The sequence below is a fragment of the Cyrtonyx montezumae genome, unplaced genomic scaffold (assembly GCF_038088225.1).
Source record: "Cyrtonyx montezumae isolate F1298 unplaced genomic scaffold, pur_monq_1.0 scaffold_8, whole genome shotgun sequence".
Taxonomy (NCBI): Eukaryota; Metazoa; Chordata; class Aves; order Galliformes; family Odontophoridae; genus Cyrtonyx; species Cyrtonyx montezumae.
The window spans coordinates 23,461,538-23,477,912 of NW_027072089.1; the positions used below are offsets into that span (position 1 = coordinate 23,461,538).

The window sequence follows — 16,375 nt, forward strand, 5'->3', positions numbered from 1 at the left end:
ATTGTAGAGCCGATGGACTCACTGCTCACGTGACCAGGTGAGCACCCAAATAGGAGTGCATGGAGGGTTCTGCATAAACCTTGAGATGTTTTCTCCATGTCAACGTTTCTCTGCAGTCTTTCTGAGATTACTTTTTTTTTTAACATTCCTTGTTTTTCCCACTATATTAGAAATTACTGCTGCTGCCACCTTTGGACTGCTGTTCTCTCCTTGGGGACATCTGTACTCACACATTTCATTTCTGGCATCATATCTCTATACAGAGTGACTTTTCCTGAATGGTAACCATTACTGAGTACTGTGTAGTTCAGAACAGCTGCTGCTGCATGCTTTGGTTTTACAGGTGTTTTCTGCCCTGAGGTTTCAGTACTCAGCTGAAGTTTTTTTTTTTTTTTCTCCTACTAGTGAACTCATATGGGGTTCACTTAGGTTAGTGAGTGCTTTTTAGTTGCAGATTCTAACTCAGGCCTATAAGCTTTCTCTAATCTGCTCCAGCCCACAACTTGACAGTAAAGCCACGTTTGACAAAATGCTGCTTTTTTTGTCTAAAAATACATCTATGAGCATAACTTTATCTGCAGAACTTTGTGTTTTTCTGTGTAATGAACATTGAGGGGTTATGGGAGTGCTTTTTTTAGTACTATCTTTGTTCACATTGCTCACAGGAAGAAGATGCACACAATATACAAAACTAAATATGATTTTATTAGCAAGGCTTTTAGAGTACAGTCTTGCATCCAGCAGCTCCACTGAGCATGGCTCCACACAGGCTGAATTAATTCACACGCCCTGGAGCAGGGCCCAAGTGCTGCATCTGTGGAGGAACATCATCCTTAACTTCAGTTTCCAATGACTTCCTGCCTTTCCCACATCACCTGGGGAGGCCACTCCTTTGACCAAAGCTACCAGGAGTTTTTCACTCTGACTGTTGAAGTTTGTGTTCTGTTTCAGTCCACGCCCACCCGTGACAGCCCACCTCTTCCTCTCCTGCCCTTCTCCATCTGCTCTCAGGGCTGATGCAGCAGTGCCGAGGGCAGAGCTGGTTTCTCCTATGACACTGTGCTAATTCCTGTAGTTTGAAAATGTGTTTGCCATCAACCTCTCATTCCTTTGTCTGCTGGCCAGCACTCCTCAATCTGAGGCTGTGTTTCACACTTCACACCAAACTTCAGCTCATAGCTGACATAGCAGTTGAAGGCAGTGCTGAGGCCAACCTTCACCCCCAGCCAGCTCTTCCAACATCCATTGCTTCGTATAGAAAACATTTCATCTTCTCCCTGTCACTTCCTCTCCCATACACCTTGCCTCTTTTCCTGCTCCATTCAATTTTTTGAATCCATCCCCCAGTCACATTTGGCCACATCCAGTGTTTGAGTCACCAATTGGCCTCATCTGATGGCACTCTGCTCATTCTAGCATCTTCACACCTAAATCAAACAGCAAAACACCTGTATCATCTTCCTTACTGTTATACCCTTGCTCTTCCTCTTAACAAGTTTTGACCACCACATTTCAGTTTCCTGCCATTTCCGTATCTCCCCAGCCAGCATCATGCCATACCACTTGCCTTACCACTGGTTCTACCATTCCACCCCAGCTCTGACCCTCAGAATCTGTTTCTCAAGCATTAGTTGCCACACCAGAGCAATATATTCTTCCCTCTCCTGAACACTACATGCCTTTGCCTTGCCATATATACTTGACTTCAGGGTTCTCCACTCCTTTGGCCTTTCGTCTACCATCAGTTTCTACATCTGAAGATGACACAAGGTCTGTATGCAAGCCTCAGGTAGGTTTATCATCTCATCAAAACTGAGGTTTTGCTCACAGCCCAAAGGAGAATCTACTTCAGCTGAAAGCAGATACTGTCTACGTGTTACATTCACACTGAACTTCTAAAAAAGGATATGACCATACTTCAGCAAAAGCAGAACTAGTGAAGCATGACACACTGAAATGTTTACTTAGTACCTCAAGCTCCAGCTGCTTTGCGTGGGAGCAGGAAGCATGGGTGGGTAAATACAAATCTTCAGCTCGTTAGAACAGGAAATCCACAACCAGAGCTAACAATAACAGGCAATACCAGAGCGTTGACTTTACAAGACCTTGCCTAACATACGTGAGGTGACAGAGGATCTTACATGTAAAAAAAAAAAATGTAAACGTGATGATCAAGCTTCTAAAAGAGATAAGAATATAATTTTCTCCTAGTTTTGTGAGTTGTAAGAGTTGGGCTTTGTGTGCCCTTGAAGTAAGAAATCATCACTGTTAGAAGGCCACCTCAGCATGTAGACAGGTGTAACAGGATGTCGGGGCACTAAGCATGAGACATTTCAGTGTCTGCACTGACAAAACCATCCCAGGAGGAGCACTCAGCCTGACTGCAATTACTGCTGTAACACTTCACCCCACCCCAATCCTCATTCCTTACACCAAATGTTTGATTTCACGTTTCCTAGTGCAATTCAGGCTTTGAGAATTAGCTCAGATACCTTCGAAGTGAACCATCTTCCCCCAGAGACAGTACTGTCTCACAGAAGGAGCTGTTTGTAAAGTAGTACGTTCCACCCTGGTGTCACCAAAGCTTTCCTCTGTCAAAGGCATTTCAGTTTCCATTGTCTCTGGCACTGTGGTAAGTTCAGATAAAGCATATGCATTCTGTTCCAGGTTGTGCAAGGAGAAAAGCGAATATCCAGAAAGTTCTACCAGTTGAGCTTCTGTGTGCCCATTTGGCTCTCACCGATAGCCCACACTGGTAACATCACAGCCAGATGATTCTAAAATACTAGCTAAATGAAAGTGTAACGGTAGGAACCTTTTAGAGGATGGGAACCCACCATCCTGTAACACAGGTGCGCTCTGTTTGGCACCTACAGGTTTTCAGTTAGTATTGCTCAGATTCTTTGCTGCTTTCCTCTGCTGTCCCTTACCAGTCGTTGCCTGTTAATTAGCATGAAACCACTGGGAGTTGGAAGATTTCACACCCTTTTTTGTCTCTCAAGAGCACTGCCTAAAAACAGACGTTGTTGTCACCAGTGTGGATTTCTGCACTTGCAGGGTAAAATGAAGCCTTTCCTTTCTGGCAAGTTAAGCAGAAGTGCATCCAGCAGCTACTGGAAGGCAACAGAAACTGTGCCATTTGTTACCAGCCATGTAGACGCCTTCATTCAGAACTGCCTACCATTAAAGAATCACAGGCTACGAAAACCTACTGTGACGCAGCATAGTCCCAGTTCAACACAGTTGAAAACTAATTAAAATAATCTTAGCAGTAGTTTAGGAGATGCATTCAGCATTGAAGAACCAAGAACGACTACAAAAGACATTTTTCCACCAGCCTATTAGAAAACATATAGTACGGTTATTGCACCTTTAGAAGTTCTATAAATCCAAATGGAATTCCTTCACAGTTATATTCTGTGTTAGTAATAAGTAATAAGCAACCTTTTTTAATGCACAGTATTTGAAAACTTCCTCACTGAAAGAAACACTGAAGGAAGCAAAAGTTTCCCTTTGGGGAACTGCTATAACAGAGGAAATTTAAATATTGAATGTGTATGGATTTGAGAACGGAGAAACAACACGCTTCCCCAAAAACAACTATTCAGTGCTTCCATCCAACCCACAGCAAATGCAGCCAGTGTCACACAGTGCTTTAGGGAAAGCTGTCCTATGGAAAAGCTGTCCTAATTGAATTCACTTCCACAAATCTTCTCACAGCATATCAAAGAGAGCACTCCTGGAAGTCAGAGTCAGAAACCCAAATGTCAGGAAGCCTGGCTGCAACTTCAAAACTGGCAGATCCTAGGAAAAACAGGATGCCTTTTTAGAACTGCTTCAGTTGAAGATTGTGTTTTCCTACTGGCAGCCTAAACAAGCACTACCACTGAGTAAACTCTTCTGCCCAACTAATGCATCTCATGAGATTTCATCGCAGAGACGCTGAGAAAAAGAGGAAAGCAGCTAAGGCTCAAGGTGCTGTACTGCTGCTGTAAGACACTGGTAAAACAAACGGAACAAATCTCTGGCCGCATTTCTCTCACAATAAACACAGCCCATTAGCAGCTGAGGCTGGAGATTTGGCCACTCAGACCTTGCATACTTCTGGCTAAGTACTTAAGTATATTGTTTCCAGTGTTTTGGTGGCATTTTGTTTCACGTGATGAAGGAACGTATCACAGAAACACAGAACTGTAAGGTCTGGAAGGGACCATGGGGTCCAACCCCCTGCCACAGCAGCTCCCTAGCCCAGGTTGCACAAGTAGGCGTCCAGGCGGGTCTGGAACGTCTCCAGAGAAGGAGACTCCACCACCTCCCTGTGCAGCTGTGCCACTGCTCCGTCACTGCACTGCAAAGAAAGTACTCTAAATGTGCTGCAATATGGTCTGTTTGGTCACTTATATTTATACAAAACTGAAGGAATTTAATCACAGTGTAGATTATATTCTCAATATATTAATTGCAATTAGGTTCTGTAAGCAAATATTCAAGCAGTTCTAAAGTAAAGATTTGGTGGTATAACCTGCAGTTTATAATCTAGCACTTGCAACATTGATTTTCAGTTAAATGACTAGGTACCACAGACTTAGGATAAATTTATATACACAGTTCTCACTAATGAAGGCTAATTAGAGAATCTCAATTCAATTATCAACAAAATAAACCTAGAATAATTAAAGCCAGGTCAAATGTCACTATTATCTTCACTATGAAAACCTACAGCTGAATTCTGTCATGTAGGCAATAAAGGAAATACAGTATCTGCCCTCCTTATATGCAGGTGTCTCTAAATTTTATCAGAAGCAGTATCACTTCATAAATAATTTTGGATTTCCAGTGGAAAAAAATCTCTAAAATCACTTTAACCTTCACATACTCCAGCCTTTTCATCTTTAACTTGTGTGGCTGATTACCTTACTCAGATACATAAAGGCTGACAGTAACCACAGAACCCAGTAATTCAGTTGGCATGGAAAACAGGCATTTGTCACTGTAGGTATCCTTAAGTTGGGAAAGTGAGCTGGGGTACCGGCATGCACTAGTAGCTTCAGACCAAGTCTGAACCTTAAAGCCACTTTAAAATCTACTTCAGTTCCAATATGGAGATTGCAGTCATGCAAATGCAGTGCCTCAAATGGACAGGACATTCTTCAACACAAAAGCACAAATGAAAAATTAAACTAAGCACCTACCCAGGTTATTCTGTGAATTCAGCTGAATTGTTCAGTAAGGAATTGATGCACTTCATTTGAGAGTTCTGGAATAACAGTGTTCTAAGGAGCTGTTGCTATAGTCAGTAACTCCAGAGTGCGTTCAGACATAAACCCAACAAATGAAATCCAGGCCTTATATTATAGAGTAGAAATGTAAAACCTCAGAGGTAGTTACATGTTAGATATTTATATTTTATAGCAAAATGTAAGACTTGGTATAAAGAACAAGGTTTTTTTTGTTACCCTGGCTGTAAGATATAATCCTTTTCCATGCCACCTTAAAAAATACGCAGGCTGAAAAGAAAAATAACCAGTCCTTGGGCGAATGGGAAATACTACCATCCATCACCCACCTTCATCATTCAAGTGATCCCAGTCTTCCTGAGCTAGGAGGCAAAAAGCTGCAAAGCTTTCTCATGTAGACTTCTCCACCAGTACACTAAGTATTCATTATACTGACACTGTAATAAGAGCACTTACATCAGTACTTTATTGTTTATGTTGGTGACTTTTCTCAGCAAGTACACATTACTGTAGGGGAATATCTCATGTCACATCTTCCTCCACTCACCAAAATCTAGGCATCGCATGAAAGAAAACATGAATGGATGTCAAATCATGCACTGAAGGTTAAATGTGAATGCCTACTCCTTTATTCCAGTTACCAAATAAAGTCATTGGCAATGGCTGAACACCACCTCTCTGCAGATGGAAAACCCTTCGTATAGTAAAAGACCATTTAGTAAGTGCTCCTTCCAAGTTTTACTGTGGTAAATAAATACAATTCTCACTTCACACAAAAGGCTCAAAATTTGCCTTGTGCCCAAGAATCACTTCCTACTGTCAGCCTTCTGCTTTCTGAAGTTAATTTCAAGATAGGAATATTTTGTCAGGTTTTGACACTGAAAGATGAACCCAGCCTGGCATGCACTGTTTTCCCAGAGGAAGTCTGCTCTTGGAGCCGAGCAAGAGATGACAGGCAGGTCAGTAAGAGTTAGTCTCATTTTCTGTTTCTCTGGAAGTAATTCCAGAAGACAGAGATCAGTTGTAACAGCAGATCAAATTTTTGCATTTTGAAAAGGAATTGTTATGGTATCAGCATCCTTTATCAAACAGTACAAGCACAGGTTACTTGTATACAGAAATATGACTGCTAACAACTTAAGCTGTCAGTGAGCGTTCTGTTAGACTAAGTCTAGTTCCATACGTGAAGTTTCCAGTGCCTTTTTTATGGTACCCCATCACCTCCATCCCCACTGCCCATCAATTCATGTTTCTTCTTCTGTCTTACTGCCAAGCATCGTGCAATGCCCAGTGCACCTCCTTTGATAAACCGCACGAAGTTGTCTCCGACCAGAGGACCTAAAGCAAAGAGGTTTGCTTCTTTAGTGCACTCGTACGTGTATGGATCTATCTCAATGGGATTCCCCTTGCACGTGATGGGCTGATTTAAGTGATGACCTATACTATGGCCTTGGTCCTTTAAAAAGAAAAGATTTGGGTGAGAGCCTATCAGAACTAAGGCTACAGAAAACTTCAAAATTTTCTTCAGTCCAGAGGCACTCTGAAGAACACATTTCATTTCAGGCTTGAAGGAAAGTACATTGTGTTCAGGGAAACTAGTGTAAGCAGAATGCAGATTAGAGTCCCCAGAATGTGACTGAGTGCACATCATATGATAGACCTTATGGTACTCAGGGTAAAGCTTTTGAGGTAACTGTTTGAAAATGAGACTCGAATCAGTAACCCTTCTACGAAACACGTGAATCACTGGGATGCTGTTGTTGTAGGCACACAGCACCGCATCAGCTGCAGTAAGTCCAGCACCCACAATTAACACAGGGTCTGCCTTCCCACGTAGCTTTCCCTTGCTTACAGCAGCTCCAAAGTCAGACATGGAATGAAGCACGAAAGGAAAATCTTCACCTTCAACATGCAGTCTGCCAGGAGAGTCAAAGGTCCCCGTGGCAAGAGCCACGTTCTCAGCAAAGAGGCAGAAGGGCACATGAGAACCATCTGCTGCTCGCTGATAACCCCTGACTTCCCAGTTTTGCTTTATCAGCGGTTCCTGTCCATCTCCCATGTCTGAATGCTGCGTTGGAATACTTTCATTCAGTTGACTTCTATCTTCATCATCCTTTCCTCGGTAAAGTCTGGATACTGAAGTCACATAGACATTGTCCCTGAAGTTTTTTTGGAGGCCCATGACTTTAACGTAGTGTTTGTAGTAACAAGCTATTTCCTCTGGCATTACTCTGTCACTCTTTATAGTTCTGAAACAAAATTGAATGCTTCCAGTTAATATCACGACCTTATCAATACTTTCACCATCATCTATGATCTACTACACAATAGTCAGATTTCAGAGCATTGAATCTGCCCTGTGGAGTTCAATATATTTTAACTCCCTCAGTTTGCTTTATTTGCTCTCTCGATTCCTGATATAAGAGACAAGCTAGCTTTTTTTTAAACAGTGTATGTAATTATAAGCACTAAGGTGATGAACAAATCAAAAACAGAAGGTACACTATTACAGCAGATATATACAGAAGTGTTTTATAAAATCAGTTTAACATCGAGACCATCTACAATACACCACCAGCAAGAATAACACTCAGTGACCACTGAAAATAATTCATGATTGGTACATGGAAGCTTCAGGTTTGGTACTTCACTTGCAAAGTATAACAAAGAAAAGAGTTTAACTCAAAAGACTCTTCCTTGAGTACAAATAAGTTCAGCAAGTATCAAATTAAGTAGCTCTGTAACAGAGAATTAAACCCTACCTGAATGAAAAGAAAGCAAGTACCACACAGAACCTTAGCACACATTTGAATAGGATTACAATGACCAGATGGCCAATGGAAAGCATTCTTGCACTGGAATCCCAATATTAACCTTATGTCTGACCTACTTAGAAAAAACATAAGCTGTTTGAGAAGTTGAATGAATGTCTGCTTCCTTAGAAGCAAGCTCTAGGACTAAGCCAAAAGAAACAGTAGCAAATAAAAGGTTAACCACTGAACTAGTGGTTAACTGAACTTAGAAGCATGTTTCCACAAGATTTGGTTGCTTCTTCTCAACAGTTAAAAAGACAGTGTATGCGTTTTTAATTTGGGTTACTACTCTGAAAACCCTATTGAGGTATTTATTGGATAGGATGAACATCAGTGTGACACCCAGTATAAGAAAACTATTTCACATGACTGCAAATTAATTATCATTGATACTTTTAAATATGGCTGTTTAACTGTACTAGAACAGTTCAGCGTTTCTGTGGTATTGCTGAAAACTGTAACAAACAAATTAGCTTCAGATAATAAGCAGCTTATGGGATTTCAGTTAATGACAGTAATCTTGCCTCCTTATTATCTAAGAAAGCTATTAAAGAACAAAGGTACAGTTTCTTCATTGTAAGTGTTGTCCTGAAACAAGTAACTCTGCTCTTAAAAAAACACACCCAAGATAACCCACTTTTTTTGCCCTACATGTCAAAACAGCTTTCTTTAATTTTGCTGTAACAAAGTTAGAAAAATGTGTATTTTAGAATGGCCTTATGCAGAGTGCATTTGTTGACACAGTTCCCTGTGATCTAATTGCATCTTCAGAGTAAAAGCCAAGAGATTGTACCAGATAATGGTTTTTCTTTAACTTGCTTTCCAATGAACTTACTACAAGAACGTAACATTGAGAAGCAATGAATTATTCTCTTAAAAGGCCAGTTCATAGACTGTAGCATTTTAGATGCCACAGCTTTGTCTGTAAACACTGAGACTGACTTCCTGAATTGAAAGCTAGTATCCACAGCAACTTAAGTTACTCAAGTTGACACCCACACTGAAAGAGGAACTTGTGGTGTACTTTGGTAGGTTTTAAATGACTGAATCAGCTTATAGTTACAGCACTTATTAGAGAAATGTTAAAACACCAGAGCTGGTATGTATGCTTCCGATGCACTGGAAGCCATTACATTCTGGCTAACTGTTGTCAATTTTCTTCCACTAGAGTGCATACAAAAATCATTTCCAGTGCCATCAGGCAATTTAATAAACAAGAAGCATTCCTGCAGAGAATGAGGTTCAAATGCTTTCCAGTTCTTAACATGGGTTACATCTGCATTCTCCCAGCTTATCTTTTCCCAGTACATTAGGCAGCATCTTTACCTGCGTTTGCTAGCTGCCCACTCCTTGAAAGTGAGTCCAGGCAGTTCCATCCAGTCTCCAAAACTAATTGTCAGCATAGAGCCTTCCATGGCCTACAGTGGAGAAAACATACAACAAATCAGGATGCATGACCAGATACCTTTCAAATAGGTACTTCAAATAAGTAAAACCAAGTTCTTCTCACTGTATTCCTTTAGACCAATATCAAAACAGCATAATACCAGGACATCCCATAAAGTCTTGATGAAATATTTTCAGCCTATTGTTAAGATATTTTAATAAGTTACGTGATCTAGTAAAGTATAAAGAAAGGACAAGGGAAAATAAAACCAAGTTACTTAAAAATAAATGTTACTTAAAAACAGAAAAAAAAGCATTGAAGCAATAGCATATGGCCATATTAAGTCTTAAGATTTTGTATAATAGCATCTGAAAACAATGAGAGAAGTTAAATAATAACCTTCAGTATTATTTAACCTAGAAAGAAACAAGACAGCAGCTGCAGCCACAACTCCAAAAATTAAAGAGTAACTTCTTCCTCCGCCAATCTTTAACATACTTGACCTTTGATAAAGGAATTGCAATTGCCATTATCACCATTTGAAACAACCTAAGAAAAACCCCAAACCCCAGTATTATGATATGAAATGTTTACTCACATGCCAAGCCCCACCAGGTGGTCCTTTACCAAGCACTATATGGGGAATATAATTATGCTGCTCCAGCTTCCAGTGCAAAACTGATGGGTAGTCATACCCAAAGTCAGCATCAGGATGAAGCAGTGTATCAAAGAGCACTGCAACTGGGTTTGAAGAGCGTCCTTCAAGGCCTTCAGACAGGTACTCTAGATCCTGAAGCATTAAGGTTTATATACTTATGTAACTTTCACTGTGTATCACACTGTTCTGATGTACAGACATCAAATTCAATACGCAGAAAACACAATTAATGGAAGTTGCATTTTAAGTATTTAAGGTAGAAATGCAATCAAAACAGTTTAGAAATACTGGCATGATTTTCAAATCTGAAATATGTTATCAGCATGTAGCATTCAGTCTTAAACAACCACACAGCTGGACCCAAACATTCTAGGACATGAGTGCTGGAACACCTGCATCAGCTCCTCACCAACAATGTGGCGCTTTAGACACTTCTGGCAAGCAATGAAATCATTACAAAAGGCAGACTGTAAAATCCAAAAATGCCACACACAAAGTTCTCTGGAACCACAAAACAAACCACCATCACAAACACAGCAGATCATGAGCCTTAGAGCATCTAAATGAACAGAAGGATGTTATTACTGCTTTAAAAATGCAATTAGCTAAGCAGGCTGTTCCTACGTATTTTTCTGATTTTCTTTTTTAAAGATAAGCAGTTCTCAGAATGTTACTTTTTTCATCTGGAAATCTCCTACGTATAATTTGTTAGTGAGCCACTGAAGAAGGTATGCACTGCCCCTCAGTTTACAGGTAAGAAGAGCACAGGCTGAGTGGTTGGTCGAGGCCAGACAGCTTCTTGAGCTGTACCATGGTCTCATTCTTTGAGGGTATGAACATTAAGCCCTTTTCATCTACAGCACTACTTATGTAAGTTACAGAAGCATTTTAAATAGGATTATTAAAGACTACTGCTTCATAATCTAGCTTGCAGTAGGAAAAGAGCTAGACAAGACTGCAAAACAAGCTTACTTGATCAACAATGGAAAGATGTCGAGCCTCCTCTAATTTTGTGTGGAGAATGGGGTTTGGATGTACAGCTTCAGGAGACAAATACGGCCTGTATCCAGACAATAGGTATGAGAGGCAAATTCCTGAAGGTCCATTTCCTATTAAAGAAACAGGCAACTGCTTTAGGAACTTAAAGTAACTTCTATTAAGTAATTAAATAAGCAGCAATAAAAAAAAATCACAGTAAAGTGGTATAATGCATTACCATCCTGATTCAAAGTAGTGTACTTTCACACTAAAATAACCTCTTCCAGAAAAGCCAAGCACAATTTTTATCAGGTAAGAAAAACGTGTATGACAATTACTATGAAACAAAGCATATATAAAGGGATTTCATATTTCAGCATGTCAAATTCACTGCTCTCACGCAAATGATCTGATGGATAAGATCTGTTCTACTTGTCAATCACAGTAATACCTGAATAGTCACACTTTGCGTTATTGCATTCTCACTTCTGCAATGCGTGCCACTTCTTCCCACTTACCCAGTTTTTTAGTCCCCACATTTCCCAACAAGCTTGCTCAGACCTTGCCCCTCCTATCCAGACCTAGACCCTGAGCAAACACCCCAGGCCATACAGAGTGCCTTAAAGGCTCTTCATGCAGCTTTTGAGTATATAGGCACCAAAAGAAAGTGTTAAAACACCTCTGCATTGTAAAGACCATAAAGCACTGCAAAGAAGGAAGGAAAGCTGCCAGTTGGCACCACAGGCATTTTCTAGATGAAGTTTACCATTATGTGCCTAAACCTGACATAGATAACCAACCTCAAATGTCACTGCAAAGCCCTGTTGCTTGGATGAAAATTTAAGACTGCACCATGCTTACGTGTTAACGATCAAAACTGGTGCAACATGACAAAGTTCAGCACAGAACATTCTCTGGATTGGGAGCTCTACCACAAAACTTCCCAATTTCACCTCATTCAAATAAAATTTAACAGTGTCTTCCCAATTTCTTGAGCAAAACAAGAACAGTACAGAAGTTACTTAATATTACCAGAGTAGTTTTGTACTGTCTACAGCACTACACTACACAGCTCAAGCCTAAGAATCCAATCAAACTGGGAGAAATGGAATGGTGAAGCTAAAGAGAGGGCAACAGAAGGTGCTATTCCATAATGAAGTCACTGATGTAATACATAATGCCATCTTTTTCCTTCTAATTATTAAAATAGCGCAGTGAAAAGACAAGGGCACTGAACTCCAGCTACACAGGAACAGCACTCAGGATTGAGCCAGGTGTGTTTGTACACACACATATGAGGGAAAAAACAGTGGAGCACCTCTGCAATACAAAGAGTAATTTAGATCTGTTGTAAGGCTTCTTCAGACAGCCAATGAATTAGAAATAACACACAGCTGAGGGAGATAAACTCGAGAAATTTCTCAGACATATCTGTGAAATCACTTTCGGGTAACTACCCCCCTCCCCCCCAAGTAGAAATAGTCAAACCAGCTGTGTTTGTTATCAGCACGGTGGAAGGCATTCTAGACAAAGTAAGTATTGAGCACAGGTATTTGCATAACACATATTTGCAAAGCTAAACAGTGAAAACTGAGTCATTAGCCATATGGAAAACTTAAACTAAGGTTGATGAAATGCCAGGAAGCTGTTGCTCTTCCACTGCGATGCAGAACTCAGTGAGTGATTCACGTCTGTCACATTCCCATAAAATACATTATGTGAGCACTATTTTAAGCCATTATGAAGAAAGCTTTGAAAATGTGCACTGTGCAAACACTGATCTTTCCAAGCTGTGGAGTTTTACCATGAATGTATGTTGAAATATCGTTCTCTGGAATCTCTGCCTGTTCGCATGTAAAATTAAAGGTGTTGATCTGCTGTAGTCCCAACAGCTTTGGACTTTGAAAGCCTCCTTTATTTCAGATCTTTTCTTTAAACCCTTCATCAACTCGTGGCAGTAAGGAGCTAGTGAACTGCTGTTGCTCAAGAGCCTTGGCCCAATACAAACCACCCTGGCAGTAACCATTATGCTGCGTACCCAGGGAGTCTGTTCCCTCTGCCATCCTGTCATTCAGCAAGATTTTACAACTACAACCCTTTAACTATTCCATCAAGACTACAAAGTACTGTTCTCAGCCAGCTGAACTGACACGGATCCATCTGGTAAAAAAATGGAACAATATTCAGATGCCAGTGACAAATGCAACAGAAATGCAATTAATACACCAGGTTAGCACCTACCCAATACAAAGCACACACTTTGCATTCTGTTTTCCACTGTCCCATATGACTCCACAAATTTTTACCAGCACAGTACCAACCTCCATGCAACCTGATGAAGACACAGTACCACGTTCATCAAGCCCTTTGTGATCAATGCTGGAATCCAAACAGTGCTGCTAAGACTCATCTATATGCTGCCCAGTGATGCAGCTCCATTTGCCAAAACATCATTTGAATTCAAATGTAACTCTGGTTGCAAGAACGTGTAATATGATTTGACAGTGCTGTTGTTAATCACAATAACTATTTCTCCAATAAGCATCTTCACTGTAAGGATGTTAAGCAGTATTTAGTGATAAATGACTTCACAAAGCAAGCACACAAAGGGAATGGCAGCAATGGAGAATTTTAAGAGTCAAAAAACTCACCAATTACTACCACAGGCAGAGTAAGGAGAGAGTCTCCAGGCAGAACAGTTTCTTCTAATAAAGGCATTCTTTCTATCTTCTTCCCAAGGCTGTCACCAAAATACTGGGCAAAGGAATTCAGAAGCTGTCCTTCAGATTCCGAGGCACTGTAATTTCTAATTGAGAGGGACAGATGGAAAAAAACTAAAAATGAAACAGTTGTACTGGAATCAAGACAATCTTGCCAAAATAAAGTTGTTTGTGATGCTTTATTTGAAGAGCTATAGAATTAACAAAAAACAGACCAAAATAGATATGCTTCATCACTTCTACAGAACTTACTCCCCAGAACAGTTTTCTAACAGCAAATCCATTATCCCGTAGAAAGTCGACAGCAAGATAATAAAAAAGGGACAGATGGCTCCACAGAGACACAGATTTCCAGTTCAGTTTATACAAAGCCAGAGTATAACCACAAGCATTATTTTGATCCACCACACAGAAAAGCTCATTTCTCATTACTCCTATCAAAAGAGGAGATGCACCCTGCCTAGCCCACAAACAACACCAACTGAAGACTGAGTGAGCAGATAATACATACCAGCAGCAGCTCGCATGCCTTCCTACCTGCTGAACAGCACACGAGACTTGATACTAAGACACTTCTGATTAGGTGAATGTGAAGCTGGAAGTCAGCAGTGATGCAAAAACTGAGATAACGACAATTCCTTAGAAACCCTAGATGCAGCCCATGGGGTTTTAATTGCATTAAGAACAGCTTTTCACAAAAGGAATTACTAAACAATGAAGTGAATGCAAGGAATTACTATACCCCAATCAGGCTAGCTACTGCACAGCAGACTGCTCCCACCACCTGTCATTGGTCAGCTTTTCCTCTGCAACAGCAGCCTAGGTTCCTCTCACAGTTCCTCACGCTCTGCACATACCTCAATACTAAAGACTTGTTTTAGACTGCTTGCTACTTAATTATTTGTTAGCTCCTACTGAAGTCTTTCCAGGTCACTGAAGAAGCAAACATTTCATCAGCTTAGCTTAAAAGGCAACAATGAATTAAAAAAATACGTGTCTAGGAGTTATCTTATTAAAGCTTTGAAATAGTTAATTCCTCAATTAAAGGTGTCAGCTGCCTTGACACTGAGGGGTCTGCTGCATGGTCCCAAAGCCTGACACGAAGCTGCAGAGCGAGCTGCACAGCAGGGATGGCACTGCCATGCCCCACAAGAGCCACTTCCTGGTCAAGAAGGGGAAATCCTATTTACTTCTGGAAGTCAATACTTCACATCAATATTTCCTGCACTACAAGGGGAAAAAAAAAGTTGGAAATCTGACTGAATTACAGCTGTGCATTAAGACACAAACCGTGCACGAAGCGAACAGATATTTAACCACAACACCGCTGCTTCAACAGGAGCAGGCAGGCTCCGTCACCCGGCAGCCCACACTGCAAATTACGGCAGCATCGCTTCGCAGGTGGGCCGGCAGAGAACAGGGATGTCTGAAAACACTGCTCCCTGCAGCCCAGCTCCGCAGCACGGCCCCACAGGGCATGGCAGCAGGGGAGCGCCGCCCGGCTCCAGCCCGCTCCGCAGCCCGGCTCGGCGCTGCCCAAGGTGACCGCGCGGCCGGTGCGCCCTATCCATCCCGCCCCGCTCCGCACTCCTCCCGCGGAGGCCGCGGCCCCGACTCCGCGCCGCCGCTCACCTGACGGGACCGGCCAAGGAGCAGCGGCAGCACCACACGGGCATGGGGGGATCCGTCGGGCTCGGCGCTGGCGCAGCACCCGCTCCTCCTCCCGCCGTCGCCACACTGGGGCCGCGCCGCGCCTCCTCCCCGCTCGCAGGCGGCTGCGGGTCACACGCGGAAGGAGGAGCCGCCGCCAGCACCGGGAGGGAGGGGCGGGAGGAGAGCGCGCTTCCTCCCTCCCTCCCGCCCTAAGGGGAAGACGTACGCGCTCAACACCCCCACAACGGCGAGAAGAAGCGTGCTCCGATACTCCCCCACAGGGAGGCGATGCCCGCTCCGCGGCCCATATAGCCGCGCGCAGCCCCTCCCCCGCCGCGGCGGCTGTTCCCGCCCCGCCGGCTGAGGCCGCGGTGCGGAGCGCTGTGGGATCGCGCTACCCCAACGCCTTGTGCCTTTTGTTACATCGCTGTGGCTCCGCGGGGAAACTTGGAAAGGAGATGTTTTCCTCTCCTCGTGAGGAATTTCGGAGTCGAGAGTCGCAGCGGGTTGTGTTTGGAGAAGGAAGTGCGTTGCTGTTGCTGCTCTGACACAACTGTAGTGCCAGCAGGGGACACGCAGCCCCTCGTCTCGTCCTGCATTTCTTCCTGTGATACAGCGGGGTTTCGTGTGGGCTGCTTCAGCCTGGAGGTGGGAAGGCTGTGGGGAGACGTCATTGCAGCCTTCCACTACTTCAAGGCAGCTCATAAACAGACAGGAGCGAGACCGACCTTTTGTGTAGGATGGTAACAGTAGAACAAGGGGAAATGGCTTTAGCTGATAGAAAAGAGATATAGAAGATACTGAGGCACAGGTTGCCTAAACAGATGCCCCATCACAGCCCAGATGCCCCATCCCTTGAGACATTAGTTACCAGGTTGGATGGGGCCCTGAGCAGCCTGAGCTGGTGGCTTGCAGCCCTGCATGCCGCA

General features: G+C 42.5%; 1 protein-coding gene across 1 annotated transcript; it reads right to left on the bottom strand.

Annotated features, from left to right (window-relative positions):
- Positions 1 to 5,680: 5,680 nt before the first annotated feature.
- On the bottom strand, positions 5,681 to 15,698 carry OSGIN2 (oxidative stress induced growth inhibitor family member 2). The gene is made up of 6 exons (XM_065752372.1): positions 15,426 to 15,698; positions 13,725 to 13,879; positions 11,068 to 11,204; positions 10,036 to 10,227; positions 9,377 to 9,468; positions 5,681 to 7,486 (listed from the first exon to the last, which is right to left on the bottom strand). Exons 1-6 carry the CDS (start codon positions 15,467 to 15,469, stop codon positions 6,442 to 6,444), a joined length of 1,665 nt encoding a protein of 554 aa, XP_065608444.1. The 5' UTR covers positions 15,470 to 15,698; the 3' UTR covers positions 5,681 to 6,441.
- Positions 15,699 to 16,375: the final 677 nt, after the last annotated feature.

What these genes read in the sequence shown, in the direction of transcription:
- OSGIN2 (XM_065752372.1), bottom strand. Translation starts at nt 15,469, where the DNA reads ATGCCCGTGTGGTGCTGCCGCTGCTCCTTGGCCGGTCCCGTCAG. An exon ending in TCTGCCTGTGGTAGTAATTG is followed by an intron (nt 11,205 to 13,724) that starts GTGAGTTTTTTG and finishes TTTCTTTAATAG; the next exon opens with GAAATGGACCTTCAGGAATT. An exon ending in TGGGCAGCTAGCAAACGCAG is followed by an intron (nt 7,487 to 9,376) that starts GTAAAGATGCTG and finishes ATTTTGTTTCAG; the next exon opens with AACTATAAAGAGTGACAGAG.